The sequence below is a fragment of the Microtus pennsylvanicus genome, chromosome 11, assembly GCF_037038515.1.
Source record: "Microtus pennsylvanicus isolate mMicPen1 chromosome 11, mMicPen1.hap1, whole genome shotgun sequence".
NCBI lineage: Eukaryota > Metazoa > Chordata > Mammalia > Rodentia > Cricetidae > Microtus > Microtus pennsylvanicus.
The window spans coordinates 11,635,913-11,657,690 of record NC_134589.1 but is presented as its reverse complement, the minus strand read 5'-3'; the positions used below and the strand labels follow the sequence as shown (position 1 = coordinate 11,657,690).

General features: G+C 43.5%; 1 protein-coding gene and 1 pseudogene across 5 annotated transcripts in view; one reads left to right on the top strand and one right to left on the bottom strand.

The window, feature by feature from the left end:
• Positions 1-21,778, bottom strand: part of Tnrc6c (trinucleotide repeat containing adaptor 6C) — a 107,209-nt gene that overhangs the window by 19,424 nt on the left and 66,007 nt on the right. For 2 of the 5 annotated variants that reach the window (XM_075990217.1, XM_075990216.1), the window contains 7 exons: positions 15,477-15,689; positions 12,374-12,540; positions 9,710-9,790; positions 7,205-7,262; positions 3,435-3,604; positions 1,876-2,049; positions 573-710 (listed from right to left, as the gene is read on the bottom strand). In XM_075990217.1, coding sequence (XP_075846332.1) covers positions 573-710; positions 1,876-2,049; positions 3,435-3,604; positions 7,205-7,262; positions 9,710-9,790; positions 12,374-12,540; positions 15,477-15,689 — 1,001 coding nt within the window. The remainder of the gene's footprint in view (positions 1-572; positions 711-1,875; positions 2,050-3,434; positions 3,605-7,204; positions 7,263-9,709; positions 9,791-12,373; positions 12,541-15,476; positions 15,690-21,778) is intronic. The other 3 variants (XM_075990218.1, XM_075990219.1, XM_075990220.1) reach the window with 3 other exon arrangements.
• On the top strand, positions 5,108-5,893 carry LOC142859816 (transmembrane protein 14C-like; annotated as a pseudogene).

Below are 21,778 nucleotides of genomic sequence, written 5' to 3'. Positions count from 1 at the left end.
CCAACTTGCTTTTGGTTAGGGTGTTTCATCTCAGCAATGACAACTCTAACTAGGACATATATCATGAAAACAACAAACAAATCCCCCTCCAAAAGAAAAAAAAAATCTCACCAGGCAAAAAGGACCAGCTAGTAAATAGTAAACATAATTACCAATCTACAGCAAACACTCATTTTTCTTTTCGAGACAGGGTTTCTGTGTAACCCTGGCTGTCCTGGAACTCGATCTGTAGACCAGGCTGGCCTCGAACTCAAGAGACACCCCCCCTGCTCTGCCTCCCCACCCTCCCAACCCTACTCTGCCTTCCAAGTGCACCACACCAATGCAGTGCATTCTAATATATAATCCCAACTGTCATCTCACTAAAGCACTTCTGTCCTGGCTGTCATGGCTGTCCTGGTGGCCTCTTCTTGATGTCCCATGCCAACAGCAGTTTGCTTGTCTTTGCATTCCCAATGGCCCAAGCATACCATCAGGTTATCACAGTAATCTCCTTAAACCAAGCATACCATCAGGTTATCACAGTAATCTCCTTAAACCAAGCACAGCGTGCAGAGTTTATTGGGTCAGACCTGAGGGGATAGAAACTGAGGCACTTGAGCACGGAGGCTGGGCTGGGAGGAATTAAGAGGCTGCACTGGCGGCTGCTGCATGGTCCTGGCTTGTGCTGCTCCGCTATTGCCAAACACACCCAGATTGCCACTCGGGATCTGCAGGAGACAGAACAGCTTTTAGGGGTAGGTAGGCTGGGGAAGGGTGAAACAATAGGTTTCACACCATGAATGCCAATTTTTTTCTGTTTCCCACTCCTTCAACCTGATCCTTAACTGCACTCTGAATGAGTGCAATTTGTACAGGTTATAGAGGATGAAAAATCAGCCTAGGAAGCTATGATTTTAAATCATAGGACACACACATATCAGTGCATCTTAAAGCGTCTCCAAACAAGGCTATCAGTTAAAGAGATAATTAAGAATGTTTCAAAAATAACAGTAATAAGACGTGGACTGCGTGACACACTCCCTTCCCTATGAACTCCCTGTGTTCAGTCAGGCACAAAGTGCAGTGATCATGGTGAAACAGGTGGAGGAGGAGTCTATTTCAATGGGAAATGTGGCCGTTCAGTTACTTCAACAAACCCCAAGGCCGGATCAGTTAGCAGAGTCAGAGAGTTAACCTGTTATCCAATACAATGAATATCATTGGCGTGTGTTCTGCATACTGCAGCATGAGCCACCTGGCTGACAGGTTGGAGCAGGATGGCTGTCTTTGTTGGAAAGTCGACTGAGAGGGACTAGGCAACAGTTTGCTATGCCTGTGCTTTGCCCTGAGAGAGTGGGTTTCTAGGGTTCAGACTTGTCACTAACCTTCACCAAGGAGCTGCTAAGAGCCGACAGGTCCATGACAATCTTTCAGGGACCACAGATACTCTAGGGACTGCTTAGCTTCTTAGCAGGCACTCGGTTCTCTCAGTTCCTTTCTCACATACAACACAAGACAGCCAGGAGCTCTGCTAAGCTCACAGACGTCCCGTATCTGGGGAGAGGCCCCATGGTGAAGACTTGGTAACACACCGGCACTTTATCCAGTACCAAGTTAGTTCTGAGTGCAGACAGGAACTCAAATACACTTTAGTCCAGTGTCAAAACAATCCTGAATCATTCCTATGGAGTAGCTAAATTCCAGGAATTGCCACTCAGTTCTGAGCTTCCCTGAGCACGCCAAGGGCAGTCCTAAGGGCATTTGAGTTGTTTCCCTATTCCCTCATGTCTTAATATCCGAGCATCACCTGAAAACAATAGTTTATTCTCTAATAGTTTAAAAAAGTCAGGAGAATGAATGCAGACACTGCCCACTCTTTCCCAACAGCCTTACCTGTCTAGAAGAGTTCAAGTTTTGCATGCCCAGCCCTGAGGCAATCCCACCCAGGGCCTGACTGGGGAGTGCACTGTTGGAAAGGGGGAGCTTCAGGCTTGGGGAAGGCAAAAACGGTGAAGTCGTGGGCTCTTCCACGAGGCCGCCATCCTGATTGGAGAAAGAAAGGGTGAGCTGTGTGCGGTGCCCACCAGCACGCAGAGCACCAACAGTTTCCCACGGAAATAGTGAGGAAGGGATGGATGGATAAAAAATTGAACGATAAAAAATGTGTAGATAATGAGGAAATGGAGGACATGGGCAAAAGGAAGAAGGGAAAGAAAGAGAGAAACAGGATTAAGACACTGTTGTTGCTCAGATACTGACAAACACACATTTTAGCTTCTCACGTTCTCTCCATGTTACCCACCGCCCTGGTCTGGCTGGAGAGGGAGGAACAGACTCCAAGAGCACAGGTCCCTAGGGGGCCCAAATCCCACCTCCACACTTTAGCTTCTCTGAGGTTACACTGAAGTGCCCCGCTCTGCAAACCTAACATCTCGTCTAACAGCTCAACCAACCTGCAGGCTACTCCACACCTTAAAGAGCTCAGTTCCCAATTACACTTCCAGATTCAGCAAATAAAAATTAATATAGTACACATATAGAATCTCAGCACCCTGAGGCTGAGCCAGGAGGATAATGAGTTTGAGACCAGCCAATAATTTGAAGTTTCAGATAAACAAGTAATTTTTAGTGTAAATATGCTCTGACCATGCCTGCCACAGCTCATCTGCCTGTGAGTAGCATGAGGAGACTCTGGGAACAGCAAGTCCCGTCAGGGTGTCAAGGGCCCCTCAGAGAAGAGAACTCAGTTGGGATTTGGACTCCAGTGCCAGTGAGGCACAGACTCTACCCCTAAGCTAACACTCCCACAAAGTCCCCCTTTACTTGGAAGCAAGGTCTTGTTCATAATATAAGGTGTCTTTGAACTTGAGATCCTCCTGCCTCAGTTTTTTGAGTAGCTGGGGTTACTAGTGCCACCAAGCCTCATTTTTAAAAAAAAAAAAAATACTTTTCTTGCTTCAGTTTTATTTTCAGGATTCAATATTTAAGTTGAATTAAATGTGAGGTATTCTCCTTTTGGGATCATACCACTTTGAAGCACGGACATCCTCCCATGATAATACTAAAGGGGGACAGAGCTTTGACTGGATTGAAAACACCCTGGGAGTTTCTCATGGGTACTTAATGTGGCCACTGGCAAGAAGGGTTACCCAACCAAATCTACCACTTCTTTTCTAAGGTTAAACCTGCTACGTATCTACATAACAGAATAGATAATTGTCAAGTTTATTAGTAATAAAAAGAGCCAGTTTTCAATTCCATCACTCTTCAGGCCTTATGATAGCACGTGTAATACAACAGTACCTCTGAGTTAAACACTCTTACATGTTAGGAAAACTGAGGAAAATCCACTTAAATGTCTTAACTTCCCATCTAACTGGCTTTAAGGACACAGCTCAAATAAAATGACTTCTTGTTGAAGGCAGACACAAGACAGACGCCTAGATCCATACCTTGTCAAGGAAGGTGGGGCGGTCCATGGAAGACTCTTTGGAGATTGGTGGGCGGCAGCCGAGGGGTTTGGTGACCATTCCATTGTAGTCGGTCATTCCCAGTGCACGTTTGTCCATATCCACCTTCTTTTCCAGCAGAGCGCCTGGGGTACAACATATAGAGAGCAACGCTGAAAACAAAGGAGCACAGGATTGGTGGTGGCGATGGGTTCAGGAAGGAGGTGGCCCCTTGGTTGCCAGCAAGGAGCAGAGGCATCATGAGCCTGAGCTGCTCCCCAGCCCCACGACCACCCTGCACACCTATGATTGGGCCCTGCGGGCCCTGCTCCTGTCCACTCTAGCCACAGTGCCCTCTGCCAGTCCCTAGGAAGCTCAGTCATCTATCACTCTCTTCCTCAGGATAAACTTCCCCTGCTTCCCAGGTCTTCAATATACTTGCTTCCTTTCTCCAAGCTACCATTCTCAAGGGCCTTCCCAATGGTATGACTTGAGTGAACCCCCACATCATCGCTGCTAGCTGTAAGGGAGCTCTTGGCCTGGTGAGCTGTGTCTGGGTTACTTTAACTGTAGTATCCACGTCTAAGCGGGTACGTGACTGCTTCTACTTGCCTGGTCTCCCTGCCTTACTACACTATGCACAACACGAATTGGCATTTTTATATAAATGTGCTACTGCCTGTCTCTCTCATTCATGAGTTCTGTACTCACTCATTGTATCATGTTTATGGTCACTTGTGGACCCCTGTAGGTGGGCAGAAAACTTGACTTTGTTGACAAGGTCCAATTCAGGTTGACAAGGTCCAATTCAGGTGGACAAGTCAGCGCGCTGCCTCCTTGTTGGACCTGACACTGAAAAGCAACTCTGGTACATCTGAGTGTGTTTGTTGATTCTGGAATTAAAACTACTCCCTAATGTAGCACTATGTGGTGACCCTAACACAGGAAAGCTAGCTGTGCCTTGCAGAGAAAGTGCATGCGCCAGGTCATTTTCTTTCAGACGTGAGCTGAACATTGTGGATTTTGCGTTCAGTGTTAACAACAATATCAGAGGGAAGCAGAGGAAAATGGTTTCAGTGTCTGAGGTTACCATCCACAGCATGGGCTACTGACAGATGAACAAACAGGCAGGTGTAGTGACACTGGCAACACGCTCAGCAGTAAAGGAGCTTACTATGCACATGTGTTGACCTGAGTTTGATCCCCAGAATCCGAGTAAAAGTTGAAGGAGAGAAGTGACTCCACAAAAACTGTCTTCTGACCTCCACACATGTACCATTGCATGTGTTCACAGACACTTCATACATCTACACAATTAAAAAACATGGATAATGGGCAGTACAGCTGTAGTCTGAGTACAAAACAAAAAACCAAAAAACAAAATCAAACCAAACAACAACAAAAAACCCATCACAGCCACATTACCCCACGGTCAGGAGATACTATATCCTAATTAACTCACATTTCATTACAAAAACATGTTAAATAAAGTGTCTGAAACATAAACACGCATAAAACAAGGGTAGCTATGGCTAATAGGCTTTGTGGGGGCCTCCCTGGTTTACCCCAAAAGAGGGCTTTGTATTGGCTAAGGAAATGCTAGTCACGGCTTTAGAAAATGTAATTGCCAGGAATATAAAAATATAGGTTGTCTGCTCTTTCCCTTGTCCTCCAGCACAGGCCTCTGCGCTCCGACTTCAGTACTGGGTGCAGACCTGATCTGGTCTTGAGAATGACTGGATAACGTGGACGGCAGTGGTGCACTGATGCCTTTACATTATTCTGGCTTGGGCTACGCAGTCCTGGTTGCTACCAGTGAAACTACTGGCTATGCAAAAGCAGGTAGTGTGCTGTCCCTGGCTGCTGGACTCTTCTTTGGGATCCTACCAGGCCTTGGTGCTTACCAGCTGGGGTGGTTTGAAAGAAAATGGCTCCCAAAGGGAATGGCATTATTAGGAGGAATGGCTATGTTAGAGTAGGTGTGGTCTTATTGGAGGAAGTGTGTCACTGTGGAGATGGGCTTTGAGGTCCCATATATGCTCAAACCATGCCCAGAGAGACAGATCACTTCTTGCTGCCTGCATATCAAGATGTAGAACTCTCGGCTCCTCCAGTACCATGTTTGCATGTATGCTGCCATGTCATACTATGCTAATGATAATGGACTAAACCTCTGAAATGTAAGCCACCCCAACTAAATTTTTTCCTTTATAGGAACTGGTATGGACATGGTGTCTCTTCATAGCTACAGAAATCTCAGGATCCCAAGGAATGTGTGGGTCTTCCTAGCTTTATCTGGGACACTGGCTGGCTTATGGGGATGAGATTCCACAACTCTGGGGAATCTATGCCCTCACATTTAATCTCAGGTGCCAATTTGCTGAAGGTTGCCAAACTTGGAATCAGTATGTCAGGTTCATCCCTTCTTTAGCTCATGAAGAACTAAAACTCTCCAAACTGCCACATTTATAATGTATGAAGAAAAAATGCAGCGTATTTACAGACTTTGACATTTTACAAAGCATAGACTGAGCATGGTCAGGAGAAGATGACCTGTTAGTGTTGTAGTGTTCGGAGGCAGCCAATGTCTAACCTGAGCAAACGTTGCCTTCATAGTTGTAGTGTTCGAGGCGTTAAGGGTCTAACCTGAGCACATGTTGCCTTCATGCAGTTTCATGCTTATGTGATGATGGCTCTCCTTTCTGGACTAGTAGGTAAGGGGAAAACGTCAGGTATCAACACTGGGGGGCCCCAGAACTACATGTTCTGCCCAGAAATGTGTGAAATCTCTTAGTGATATTTGTGATGTGGGATCTTTTTTATAAGTCTGCTATGAAATTATGTTACAGTGAAATATCAGTAACAATAAAGTTTGCTATTAACATACTAAAAATGTAGACTATATATATCTTTTTACTTTTTTTTTTCTTTTTTTTGAGACAGGGTCTCACCAGTAACTCTGATAGAGATCTGCCTGCCTCTGCCCCTCCTGAGTGCTAGGATTAAAAACATATGCTACCACATCCAACTAAAAATAGACAATATTTTACAGAAAACTGATAAACATTAACCTTTTGGTAGCTTAAGAATAGATTGCTTGTTCCTGACTGGTACTTGTGACATGGTGTCTCCTCCAGGCCAAGGATAGATGGGTGTGTTCAGTCTGGCCTGGCATGTCAGCAGCTCACAATGCAGCTGAACACCACCTGTTCCAGACTGAGAATGCTTATATTAGCACAGCAAATCTCGGTGTGCCTCTGAGAGTGGTTTCAGGGATGATCTAAGATGAAGAATACATTACTTCCTCTGTGGATTCATACATAATATGACAACATTATTGGAAAATGCCCAGATAACTAGTGTGTGTGTTCTTGGAGCTATGTCTTTCTCAGGTCCTTTCCTGTACTCCTCACTCCTTCTTGCCTATAGGAAGTAAAGAAGGTTGTTCACATGTTTCTGTTAACATGATGGTTTTGTCCAAATGCAAAGGACTGAATTTCCTGAAACTGTTAGCCAACAGAAGTAATTCCTCCCTTTAAGCTGTTTTTGTTACAGCAACAAGAGTTAGCTAATATAAACATGAACCAAAGGTAAATAGCTGCCAACACAGCATACTGTCTCTATAGCTCACCTGGCCCCAAACACTCGCCCTATGATTGGTGCATTCTGTTGTTGCTCTTTCCCTGGACCCTGGATTTGTTTTCAAGTTTAACCATGACTATAAGCAAATGGTTCTACAAAGCAAAACTTCCCAAGAGGCACCTGTTACTTACTCATGGCCTGGTCAAGGTTCATACTGTTGCTCTTCAAGGCCTCTTCAGCTGGCTCTCTCTGGGGGTGAAGCAGAGCTTTTGTTAGTGGTGCACAGACAGACAACCAGAGTAGCTCTGAACAGCTCAGCACTCTTAATGGAGAAAGCACCTACCAATACTAGCTTTTAGAATTGGAAATGTTTTTCTCTGCAGTTGAAGTCAGAGACAGTTTTTTTTTTTTTTTAAGATAGGGTCTCATCAAGGTGTGGCGGCACATGCCTCTAAATTCTACCACCTGGGAGGCAGAGACAGACAGATCTTTGTGAGTTTGAGACCAGCCTCATCTATACAAGTTTCAGGCTACCCACAGAGACATAGTGAGACCCTGTCTCTGTCTCTGTCTCTGTCTCTCTCTCTCTCTCTCTCTCACACACACACACACACACAAAACCAGAACAAAACAAAAAAGGGACAGTCTCATTGGCTGGCCTGGAACTCTACGGTGTAGACTTTCCTTCTGTCTCCTGAGTGTTACCGTGATGGGACTTGTAAACAGAAAACACTTGTAGCTAAAAATGACTGTACTGAATCTAGATTGGAGAGTCAAGAACTTATATGAGTTGGGGATTGCCAGCATACGCCTTTAATCTCAGCAGACAGATTTCTATGCATTTAAAGCTGGCCTACACAGTGGGATCTTGTCTCAAAAAGAAAGAAAGCTTTTATTTAACATGCTAGAAATAAAATGCGGAATCCTAGAAAACTCTGTAAGCACCCCTACACTTGCTTCTGTATAGCATCGAGCAGTGACAACTCAGCAGGATTACAGAGCTGTGACCTCACATGCAGGTCTTATCTGTCAATTTGAGTGCCAGGACCTACGTTAACATCAACCTTTTGTATATCATCAGTGCCAGTCTCCATCAACCAAACTTTTGTTCAAGAAACAAGAAAGCAATCAGATTCACACTGGTAACTGTCATTCCATCAGTACAGACGGATGTCTGAAGAAAATCAGAGTTGCTTGCTAGGTGTTAGAGAAATGGTTCAGCAGTTAAGAGCTTGTTCTTTTTTTTTTTTTTTTTTAATTTTTTTTTAAACTATTTATTTATTTATTAAGTATACAGTATTTGTCTGCATGTATTCCTGCAGGCCAGAAGAGGGCACCAGATCTCATTACAAATGGTTGTGGGCCACCATGTGGTTGCTGGGAATTGAACTCAGGACCTTTGGAAGAGCAGGCAGTGCTCTTAACCTCTGAGCCATCTCTCAGCCCCAAGAGCTTGTTCTTACAAAGAATCACAGTTCATTTCCCAGCACCACACTGGGTGGCTCACAAGTGCCATTGACAACTCCAGTTCTACGAGATCTGACACTTTTCTGGCTTCTGTAGGCACTGCATGCATACATACAAACCCACAAGCAAACACACATACATACACATGAGAGCACTGCTGCTCCTCCAGAGCACCCCCCCAACAGTAGCCTGCAGCAGTCTAGTTCCAGCTCCAGGAAATGTAGGACCTTCCTGACCTCCAAAGGCATACATGAAAATAAGGGCTGGAGAGGTGGGTCAGAGGTTAAGAGACCTTACTGTTCTTGCAGAGGACCTGAGTTCAATTCCTAACACCCACAAGATGGCTCACAATCTACTGTTACTCCAGTTCCAGGGGATCCCATATCTACTACTGGCCTTTGTAGGCTCATAAACTCATATAGGCTCACACACATGTACATAAATTAAACAATAATTTAAACATTGGGAAAAAAATCTTAAAAAGAATCAAAAAAAGAAAACCAATGTTGCTGGGGATAAGGGTGGGGCATGCTACAACTCCTACAATATTTTCTGGCCCTTCTAGAGAGAGGCTGTCCCACAGGGGAATGTCTCGTCTCAGCTTATACAGTACTAGTGTAAGGCATGAGGCCATTCTGGACCTATTCTTTTTTAGACACAGGAATGACTGAGCGATGAATACTCACTGAGCAGGGATTTGGAAGAAGGCACGTGAAGGGTTTAAGCGTGGAATGGGGGCAATGGTTTGCTATCTGGACTGTCATCACTTGACCTGAGGGACTGAGAGGCATGAGGTATTTCTTCAGGGGACATCTGGGATATCTTAGTTCTGTCTACATACTGGAAACTCGGGAACAATTTGTTAGGATGCCGTGGGGAGGCATGATGCTTTAACTTAGTACTCAGTTTCTAACTGGACCTTTTTATTTACTACATAAAAGAATTAACTCCCATGTAATTATAAATTTTAAGAAAATATGAAATTGTCTAAGTCCATGGAAATTACAAATCATACATAGTCTTTTATTTAGAAAAAGATATTCTTGATGGAAATTGCGTGATTCTTTGCTCCACTCATGGCCTAGGCCAAAGGGAACGTCGTAACTAAATAATTAGATAGTAACTTCATCCTGCAAGCATCCCTGCCTCATCACACACCACAGACTGGCTAGGGAACGCTTTCAGGCCACCCACTTGGAGAATGGGAAGGATATCAAGATGCCAGTTACCGGGAAGCCCATGTCTGTGAGTTGTTTGATCAGTCGGCTCATGATCCAGGCCTCATCCTGCTTGCCAGGTGTCTTCATGCCCTGGAAGAGAAGGGACAAGGGGAGAGGACAAGAGTTACTTTTGATGTGCCACATTAACTGGGTGACAGCCCCAATTCAGTGACTGCAGCCACAGAACCTTGTGAGTGAACAGTGAACTTTGTTGTGCTCTTCAGAGTCCAGCATTATCTCGTAGTGAGCACCATGGGAAACTGTAGCTGCATCTACAGACTGGTTAACGCACGGCATTTATGGACTAACGAAAAGCAGGGTAATTATTCCCCTTTTTATAAAATTATGTTTCATCACAAAATGTATTATTTCCATTGGTCACAGGGAATGTTGCTAAGCGCTGTGCTATGTGAAGTCTACTAAAGATTACATGGTTTTTACCCTTGTTCCAGGGAACAAAAGAGCACAAAACAAAGGAAGAACAAGCCTGTGGGCCTTATTAACTACCCATTCTCATCCATATTCTGGCCCTCAGGTGAGAGGAAAGAAGTAAGAAGTAAGATGTTAAAGAAAAAAGAGAAAAAACCAACCTCAAAGAAAAGACAGCAGCCCAGAGGCAGGGGACACAAAGGGTGCCATGAGAACTAGGTACACAAGATGATCAGTGCCTAAGTATTCTCCCCAATACCAAACAAAACCAAATTTAAAAACCCTACCCTTCTTGTGAAGAACTTGTTTCACCATGTTTGCTCTCTCCATTCCTATTTCCTTTCCCTCTAAAGGTCTTTTCTTTTCTCCCTTCTTCCTTTTCAGACAGGGTCTCACGTAGCCCAAGCCGGTCTTAAACTTGCTTTATAGCTGAGAATGACCTTGAATTCTTGATCTTTCTTGTCTTCATTGCCTGAGTGCTGGGTTACAGGTGTGTACCGCCACTCTTTCACCATGGAGGCTGTTGTAACTCCACAGTAGAACGCGCAGCTGCAGCAGCCAGGAGGCGTTCTGTTCCCTAACAGGCAGTTTACTTGGACAGCATGCTGCCAGGGTCAGATCCTATCACAGCAGTTTACTACTTGGGGATTTCTGGTCCCATGGCAACTGGATTCCCCAGCCCCACTGTAAAACAGCTTTTCTTCATGTCTGCAATCACCCCTTATCATGAATGTTTTAAAAAACTCTATTTTTAAAAAATAACACATTCATAATTCCTAATTAGAAAAGGGGTACAGAGAAAAGGTATCTTTCCATACTATCTCATCTGCTTAGAGCCTGATCTCTCCAAGAAGTCTCTCCTTTGAAGATTTCCGAGAACAGGAAACGTGGACCATTGTGCAGAAGCAGCTTCAGGTATACACAACCATTCCTTCATTCATTTCACCACAGGTCAGTGGTCCATGCTATGTATGTTTTTATGTATGTTCTGTACCTTGCTTTTTCTCTCAATGATGTTGCTTGCTGATATTTTCTTAAGTACATATTCATCAAGCATTTGGTTCCTCATGTTAGAATGCACAGAGTCCAACTCGCTGCTGTACTAACACATTCATTTTCATTTTTTTTTTTTTTGATTTTTCGAGACAGGGTTTCTCTGTAGCTTTTGGTTCCTGTCCTGGAACTAGCTCTTGTAGACCAGGCTGGCCTCGAACTCACAGAGATCCGCCTGCCTCTGCCTCCCGAGTGCTGGGATTAAAGGCGTGCGCCACCACCGCCCGGCTCATTTTCATTTTTTGATGACAACAATCTTACAAAAGAACTACAAATGCCCATGACAAATGGCAGTGCTATGTCAATGTGCAGGTGACATTAGTGTACAACTGCCAGCAAGGTGCAGTGAGAACTGATGTCCGACAGTCTGGACAACAGATAAGCTTGTATTTCATTTACTTCTGTATTCCGTTTTGAGGATTGAGCCCACGGTCAATGGGTAGCCCAGCTCCCAAGGGTGTTTAGTTGACCTCTGGATTTTTCTTAGTCAGAGATGAAAAATGGAACTTCTCAGTATTTTTTTGCTATGTTTTTAAAAAACATCCATCCATCCATCCATCTATCTATCATGTATACAATATTCTGTCTGCATGTATGTCTGGAGGCCAGAAGGGGGCACCAGATCTCATTACAGATGGTTGTGAGCCACCATGTGGTTGCCGGAATTGAACTCAGGACCTTTAGAAGAGCAGGCAATGCTCTTCTTAACCACTGAGCCATTTCTCCATCCCAGCACCTCTCACTATTGGCTCAAGTGGTTTTCTCTGAGTAGGGATGGCCACCCTCTTAAACGTTGGGCAGTACTTTATCATCTGATCATTTTTACACTCTTTGCTCATTTTCATTAGAATATTGGATACTTTTATGTATCAGGGAGATGAACCTTCTTTATCATATAAATGGCATTTCCCCCTACATTCTCCCTCTCTTTTGACTTATAATTAGGGTGCTATCAGTTATGTGCATGCTTTATGATTTTGCTGCAATCCACACACCACCTTCGCCCCCCCCAAAATAACTGAAAGAACAAAATTTTATTAATAGGAAAATATTTTTAATCTTTCCAATTTACAGAAAGGATTAGAGTCCCAAGATTACCTGGGAGCGAATCTATCTCTGTACCATTCACTGTATCTGCCTAGTCTACAGTTACAGGCCCACTGGCCGCCAGGCCTCTCCAGCAGTGCCTACCTTCTGAAGTCCTTTTTTTGAGGCATTGCTCCAGGAGCTGCAGGATGAGCTGCTTTCTTGAGAGGCAGCGTTATTCCACATGTCCCCATCCTCATCCTCCCACTGGCTGGTGCCCAGGTTCATTTCGTCCCCACCATTGCCCCAGCCTTCTTGCATAGATTTGGAAGCTGGAAGAGAGCAGATAGGAACTTGTCAGACTCACCTGTTCTGAGAAGAAACCTGTGTCACCTGACACAACAGGGATGGTGAAAACCAGAACTATGTTATCTACCTTTTAGCTATTACTTTTCTCTTGGAAAGGCACAGATAAAGTGTAATGTTTAAAATCCAGCTGTGCTGCTCCAAACTTCCTCAACCAACTATACACCAGCTGGATACACAGGGATTCTAAAAATAAGTCCTGGAGCAACCGGAGGGGGGCAGTGTACTGATCTCTCACAAATGCCACTCAAATGTGAACTCCCCACAAGGTCACTGACCTTCTTTTCAGGTCTCACGTCTCAGCCAGAGAAAACCCTGGGTGGTATTTCATCTGGGCCAGTGCTCTCACACCTGGCAACAGGCAGGAGTCAGGAAGACACAGGGATCACATTACAGGAAGCAGGTCTGGGAAGCTCAGCTGCCTGCTTTTCTAACAGCGGTCAAGAAGATGTCCACACTCAAGATAGAGATCAGAACCAGCCTACTAAATTTTCTGTTCAAGATGTTATTTCCTCCTCTTTTTTTTTTTTAAATAGCTTCTATTTATTTATTTAGGTTTCAGAGTTGCCGCACACTGTTTACTTCTTAGAAGAACTAGGCTGAAGTTCAGGCAGTAGCAGGCTGTTTAAGGTGCTAAAACTGAAGGCTGGAAAGAGGCTCAGCAGGAAGAGGGCTTCCTGGCTTCCAGAGGACCTGAGTCTGCTTTCTAGCACCCACGTCGGTGCTTACAACAGCAATATAATTAACAGCAGCTCCAGGAGATACACCTCTCTTTCCTGGCCTCTGAGATCACCTGCACACACAGACACATACTCACCAACAGAAATAAAAATAAACATTTTTTTAAAAAAAGAAATAAAGAAATACCAACAATTTGGGACTGAGAACAAAAGCTCAAAGTGATATCCTACTTCAAAACAACACATACATCTCAACATCCAGAATTTTCTTTTCCCCTACATTTTTAACAAAAATTAACTAGAGTGGAATAAATATTTCTAGAACAGTGACAATATGAAACAAATATCCACTTTTAGCAAAGCAGTAAAATACAAAAAAAGATGCCCTTTAAGATTCCAGGACAGAGCTGGACTTGGTGGTATACTTTTAATCCCAACTCATGGCGGGCAGAGGCAGGAAGATGTCTGTTGAATGTGAGCCAGCTCAATCTACAGAGTAAGTTCCAGGCCAGCCAGGCCTACATAGTGAGACCCTGTCTCAAATCAATCAATCAATCAATCAATCAATCAACCAATCAATCAATCAGGCAGTCAACTAACCAATCAATCAATCTAGAACATATATCTAACAACAAGCAAAGAAAATAGAATGATTTTTGCAGCCATGGAAATAGTTATTTTACTGTTTTTATTTGTGGTCTTTTTCAGTAATGGGATGTAACCCAGGGCCTGGTAACATACTAAGCAAGTCTTCTACCACCAAACTGCAGCCTATACTCATTTCTGCTCAAGTTTTTTTTTTTTTTAAGATTTATTTATTACATATACAACGTTCTGCCTCTTTGTATGTCTGTATGCCAGAAGAGGGTACCAAATCTCATTAACAAATGGCTGTGAGCCACCATGTGGTTTCAGGAAATTGAACTAAGGACCTCTGGAAGAATAGTCAGTGCTCTGAGCCATCTCTTCAGCTCCTCAAGTTGTTTTTTAACTACAGACTTGGAGATTTTATTTTCAAGATAAAAGCAAAGCAAGAAACATCAGAATACTATACTTTCACATCCTACTCCCAAGAAGAACACAATGACATCATTTATTCATCTTGTTTGGTGAAATGAATTCATATGGGTGTGTATAAAATGGTACAGACAGGTGAATGTCTATTACTGTAATGCTTGTTAACAGAAATGTTTCAGATTATAGAATAGGCTATGTTAGGGACTAGAAACACGAAAGTCATTTATATTTTGTATATAATTTACATATATTTCCTGACGGAAATTCCATTTATTATCTGTAGTTCTGGAGGTTGAGTTCAGGTAGTCTTGTGCAAGCTAGGCAAAATTACAGGTCCAGCACATGAAGGGAATTTTTAGGTTTTGGTTTTTGTTTTGTTTTGAGATAGGGTTTCTCTGTGTAGCCTTGGCTGTTCTGGAACTACTTGCTCTGGCCCGAGGATTAAAGGCTTGTGCCCCCTACTGCCCAGCTTTTCTGTGTTTTTGTTTCTGTTTTTTTTTTTTTGGTATCAGGACCACAGGCAAATAGTTTGCCATTGAGCTACAGCCTGGTAGCCGTAATAGTAGTAACAATAATAATAATTTTGAGACAGGGTCCCTCTCCATAGTCCTGATTGCCTGTCCAAGAACTCGCTATGTAGACCAGACTGGCCTCAGATTCTTGTGTTTTTGATGGGATTAAAGCCATGTGGTAGCATGCCCAGCTCAGCCTGGTGATTCTACAGAGCATTAGGTGATGTGTGGTGTCCACTGCCATGTTGCTATACGCCAGAAGCTTTTGCTGATGAGCGCTGTGCTCAGGAGCCCCGCAGCCTTAGAGCTGTGAGAGACAACCCTTTCTTTCCTTTGTAAACATGTCATTTTTAGCCTGCCTAGAATTTGACTGATAGAACATATGACATAAAATGTGCAATTTTCTACTCAGAGGGTCCTTATACTTGCACATCAAATAATCTTACTCAGAGTGTCATGTTGTTATTCAAAAGTGCCAGATTTTAGAGCATTATGGATATTATAAAAAGGAATTTTCTGTGGATTTTATTTTTTGAGACATGTATAGTCATGCCTGGCTTTTTATATAGATGCTGGATATTTGAACTCAGGGTCCTTATACTTGCACATCAAATAATCTTACTGATTTGTCTCCACAACCACACAAACAGTTTCTTAACTGCCAGGTCCAGGCAAGCAGAAGGCTTATCTTACCTGGTTTGCACAGGGCTGGGGCAGCAGCAGGAGCGCTGGCTCTTCCAAATGGCACCACTGGCTCAGCAGGGTGATCCCATCCACTGCCACTGCTAGGAGGCTTCCCCCACGCTGCTGTGCCGTTGTCGACCAGGGGAGATGGGGAGGACGGCTCTCCCCATGAGTTCTCAGCCTTGGAGTGCACACTGGGCATTTCTCCCCAGCCGGATGAAACTGGGAAAGAGGAAGGATACAAGTGAAACTGAGGTCAAACTGCAATCTTCCAAATCAAGTTGAACCCTTGCCACTCAGCACCTCCATGGAGCCCCTGCCCACTTCTGCTGACAGTGACAAGAACATTTCCCAAGACCTACAACACCACATAGTGCATTAGCTCAAAGAGACCTCAAGAGAAGACATCACATACTGTGGTCAGTTCTAAACGTCTGCTTTCAACATGACTATTATCATCTCAATTGTGAAATTTGTTAATTTCCTTACTAAATATCTTTAGTAAGATATGGGATTGGTTCCCATGATACTCTATTTTATTTATTCTAATAAAATGCAGTCATTCAGATTAATGACAAAAGGACATGTAGCTATAAATCACCTGAAAGTACAAGCTCTCTGCTGAACAACAGTTTAAGCAAACTGTCAACAATAACTGCTGCTAAGTTACTGCTGGCAACTGCTATCTGTAATTACACAGAAAATAGTAACAAAAATTGAAGCAGTTTTACAAATTTAAGGGACAATTAAATGAAGACAATTCCCCAGCTGATAATGTGTACTGTGATCCAATAGCAGAGAGGTACTGAGTCAGCAGCTGAAAGAGTGAGCCGATTCTCTTGATCTGGTATTCCTCCATGTGCATGTCTCTGGAAGGCCAGACCACAATTACTAACAGAAGAATCAAGTTAGAATTAAGTATAAATAGTCAGATCATAGTAATTAATTAATTAGTTAATTAATTTTTGTGAAAAGTTTTGGTTTGTGTTAAAAAAAAATCAGTAGAAAATCCTACAAAACATGTGTATATAGCAAATGTTCATCACATTCACATTTAACGCCTTGGTGGTAAGTGGGATATTACCTGATTTGAAAAGCAAGCAAGCAGTTTCCCTGGGCTAAGCGGATCTCTGGCAAGACTCACACAGACTCAGGGTCTAGCCCCCAGAAGAAATGTGACAAACTGAAACACATCAACAGTTCTGGTGCAGAAGCACTTCGCCTCACAGCAAATAATTTTAAATGTACAGCCTTAAAATTATGTCCACTGCTTAGTGTTTGTTAGAGCAACCCTGACACCTTTTGGTAAAACAGTTGGATGGAACAGGCAGACCAAGTTTTATTTATACTTAAAACACTGATATTAAAATGAAGAAAATTACCCTTCATGGACTGGAGGATGAAGCATAGTGGGAGACTGTTTAAAGCACCCATGAGGCCCTGTGCTCCATCCTAAGCATTCCAAAACACCTTCCATCCCCCACTAAAACCCTCTGAAATTTTCAAATACTATTATTTTTTGCTGAAAGTTTTTCTCTTCGCATGCGCGTGTTCACTTTTATGGGTATTCTTGGGCCATATTGTATTTCCAATACTGTTACCCATTTGTTTATTTCTTTTTAAGTGAAGGCCCTGTAGTGGGAGCCCATGCAGGTGTTCACAGGCTTTCACACACAGGCACCCTTCTCACTTCTGCAGCAGATCAGTCAATCCCCATGCCCTACAAAATACAGCAAAACAAAATCTACGCACCCCACCCATCACTATAAGAAGTTCAGATCACTAAGATCACCTCCCTGTTAAAAACTACTGCACTGGTGCTGAACACTGAATCCCTCCAGCTGGTGACTGGGAGGTAATTTTAGAGTCCTGGTGTCTTGATGATTCACAGTGAAGAAGAATAAAGGAAGTCCCTGGAAGGTCTGGACGCTTGCAGCAAGGTCACTGTTCCTTTGCTACTGTTAAGACTTCAGAGATCACCAATCACAGACCTACGCAGGAGCACATTTTCCCACGTATCAGAGTAGTAAATGTGAGACGTGCCTTTTCCACGATTAACTTACGTGACCTGTCTTTATAAACCTTACAATATTTCTGTAAGAAAAGCAAGCTTTGAAGCAAATAGCAGTGGATGTAAATGCAAAGCCAAACTTGTAGTTAGCTTCAGTTTTTCCGGACACTGAGAGCCAACCACAGCCTTCTGGTGAGCAGTCTCAAACGTGCTGCAGCTACCACAGGTGACCGAGGATGTAGGAGTGGGCAGTCAGCAGGATGCATAAGGAGTCCGAACAAGCTCCTCAAGTGCTCTCACAGGGAGCTAATATTTAACCTTGGCACCACTGTGTGTCTACAGGCTACAGAAGAAATGTGGCAAATGGAGACTTCTTTTGGGGCTGGACAACAGCTCAGTCTTCCGGGAGCCCATGGTGGGCGGGGTCCCTCATCTTGCTTGGATCAACTATATACTGCCCTCCACATGTATCTTTCTCCAATATCAACCCCTCTAAAAATCATCAGAGCATTTAGGTGAACTGACAGTGCTCAGGGATGAAATGGCCTCTGGTAACCAGGCCCAGGGCCAAAGGCCTGCGATCCCAGCACTGGAGGCTGAGGCAGGGTAGTTTCAGGATAGAATGGATTAGAGTGAGACTCAAATATATTTCAGACACCTACCCCTCTACGAACAAACAGAACCTAACTCAATCCAGGTCCCACAGCTGCACTTAGAGACCATCTATCGCTGAGGACTTGTATCCTGAACAGTTACATTTATAGTTACTGCTTCCTAAGCGTCTGCAAGCTATTTAACTGCCTTGGGATACCATGTCCAAGTATACTAGATAATCAGGCTGCCTGACATTTTTCAGAATTTGCTTTATCATCTTAGAAACATAAATGCTGTGTTTATGCTTTCTTGTTCTTGGCCACTTCTCATAGGAGGTCAAAACAGCAGCCTGGTTCCAATAAGATGTAGCAGCTTCAGGTTCTGTCAGACAGCCTGGCTCAGAATAAGCTATCAGGTCATGTCACAAGGAGAAACACGGTAACGTGCAGTACAGAGCTGTGACTTGGCATCCCATGTCACTATGGCCTGTGAGTGCTCCATAAGCAGTTGGGAATCTGATAAAATGACTGTACAGAGACATTTCTCTAGGCTATTACTGCTGTTCTAACCCCAAGGTTAGGGGTGAGTCAGGTCCAAACAAGCCAGTTAGCCAAGCTACAAAGAATTTCCTAACAGACATGGATTTTACTGAGACTTCCAGGAAATTACTACCTATGTAAGATCAGGACAAAGCTGTCCTGTTGCATTTACCCTTATTTTGTTAAGACTGGTGAGATCGACACTTTACTTTTAATGACTAGCAATCCAAACTCTGATATAAATGGGGATTATGTAAAACCAGCACAGGCCAACAGCAAAGCAGTAGAATACCTACCTACAAAATACTAAGCTTATCAACGACAAAAATGTACTCAGCCGCTAAAAATGATGTCTTTTGTCTGGACATGAAGAACCTATGACTGTCAGCCAGCTGTTTGTCACTTCTCTGGGGTCAGAGAACAGCCTCACCTGACAAGCTTGCAAAGACACAGGGCTTGGTGATTGGGATTCTGAGTTGACTTGCTTTAGGTCTGAGATATGAATACCACCACGGTAGAAGAGAGGCTGATATTCTACTGCTATACAATATACTAATCTTGACAGTTTCTATGCAGTTAATGACCAGATGGAATAAAACGTATTTTTGTCTTTGTTGGTGGTATCTAAATTCACAGCAGCCTCTATGATACTGTTACAGCTCTAAGAATATACAGACTCTAGAAACTGGAGAGGACACAGGAACTTTGAAGTGTGTGTCACACTACAATTTTCTGGTTTTGTATTTGGCAGTCACGTGTGCTTTGACAAAATAGTTCCACAGTGAGTTCTTGTAATCCTAGTATTGGAAAGACAGAAGGATCCAATGTAGTCAAACCAGTAAGACCTAGGAAAATAAGAGACTCTATCTCTCTAAGGTGTTCTTTAGATGATGACTGCGGTTGTCTTCCAGTCTCCATACACATGTTCACACATATTTGCTTGCACACAAGTGCACACATGGTGAGATCATGCTATGAGGACTATGGTGGTGACCCTTCTCATTTTTGGAGACAGGGTTTCAATATGTAACTCTGGCTGTCCTGGAGCTCACTATGTGGACCAAGGTGGCCATTTTAAGCTAACTCTTCCCAGAGTACATTCCGTCTTTACCACACACAGATCACAATGCCGAGACTTGGCTCTACTGGCCTCTCCCACTACACTGTGTTATTTCCGTTTAGAACCAGTTTCTCACATGTAGCTCTGACTAGCCTAGAACTTACATTATGCAGTCCAGGCTGGCCTTAAACTTCTGATCCTTTGCCTCCTGAGGACTGAGGTTAGAGGAATGTGCCATTAAACCATATCCTCCATTCACTGCATTTGAATTTTCAAATACCCCCTTCTTGGCTGTCCGAGAACTCACAGAGATCTATCCCTGCCTCTTGAATGCTGGGATTAAAGATGTGCACTACTCTGCCTGGCTTCCTTCATTTTTCCCTCCATCAATTACTTTTCCTCATTCAAGTCCTTAAAATTTGAATTCCTAAAAACAGTCATTTATCAGTTAAAGAGTAAATGGGACCTGAGGGTTGATTCAGCAGTTAAGAGCACTTGCAGTTCTTTCAGAGGACCTGAGTTTAGTTCCCTGCACCCATGTCAGGCAGCTTACAACTGGTCTGTAACTTCTTCAAGAGATTCAACACCTCTGGTCTCTGGAGCACCTGTACTGATGTAAATACACACCTCCATGTAGACCTATCCCTGCACATAATAAATCAAACCAGGAATTGCATGTTTAAATGTTCAAGCAGCAGTCAGTTAACATAATTAGATTCAGCAGAAACTGGGTCCAGAACTGTTGGCTAGTGTCAAAAGTTACAGTGCTGGGGTCCTCTGGGCTGGTACAAGTGCCCTTCACTCTAGTAGAATGCTGCCACGTAACACCAAGGCTTCTAATAGATAGGACTTTGGCCTTTTCACTAAAAATGTTGATTCACAGAAAAATAAGCACCAACTGGGAAACATCTGGAAACAATCTGTGACCTTTCATTCAGAGACAGAAGGACAGACGGACCCATTTAGGACTCCTACGTGGCACTGACACTGGAAGGTACAGTCAACTGTGGAGTGTATAGAGTAGTGAGGACAGAAGGGGGCACTGTCCAGGCTTCACATTTAACTGTGACATAATACCCCACTCCCACCCTCTTCTGTTGTCACCCTTCCCCCTGGCCTACAGGCCCCACAGGGCAGAGGCTTGGTTATTTTGCTATGTTCTATGACTTTAGCATGAACACTGCCAAACCCAGAGCAGGCCCCACAGGGGCTAAACAATGACCATTTTAGTCACTATTGGGTGTATCACTGTCTGTAAGTCCTTTGGGCACGGTCAGCAATCTGTTCCATCTTCTTACACAGATATCACATCCCTGCCGAGACATCTCAAGGCCACTTAAGCCAGTAACTTATGTGTGGCAGTCAACTAGTACTCAGCACCCGTTCTAGTGGCCTCTCTAAGCCTCTATCTACTTAGGACACAAGTGGAAGGGACACTTTCCTACACAGGGGGCTCAGGATGACCATGAGAAACCTATATATTTATGGTCCATTTAAACACAAGGGATGCCTGGAGAGATAGGTCAGTGAGTAAAGCAGCTGCCATGCAAACATGAAGACTCTAGTTTTGACTGCCTGCAATCCTAGTGCTCAGGAGCTCATGGAGCAATCTGTCTAGGTGGACTAGGTGAACCTCAATATATAAGGTGGAATCAATCTCTCAATATATAAGGTGGAATCAATCTCTGACCTCTACAAGTACTAATATACATGTACACCTTCCACTTATATGTTCACATGTGTATGAACATGCATATACACACGAATATATTACATATATATGTACACACACACACACACACACACAAAGTCCATAAAAACTATCATCCCCCACCCCAAACCCCAGCACTCAGGAGGCAGAGGAAGGCAGAATTCTGTGTTTTTGAGGCTAGCCTGTTCTACAAGAGCTAGTTCCAGGACAGCCAAGGTTACATAGAGAAACTCTATCTTGAAAAACCACACACACACACACACCAAAAAAACCCATACAAACCTAAAACTACCAAAAAACAGCGAACAAGCTCTAAAACCAAACTAAACCAAATTAATAACCCCACATACACAAAACAGGAAGGAAAAGCTAAAACCAGGAACAGGGCTCTACACC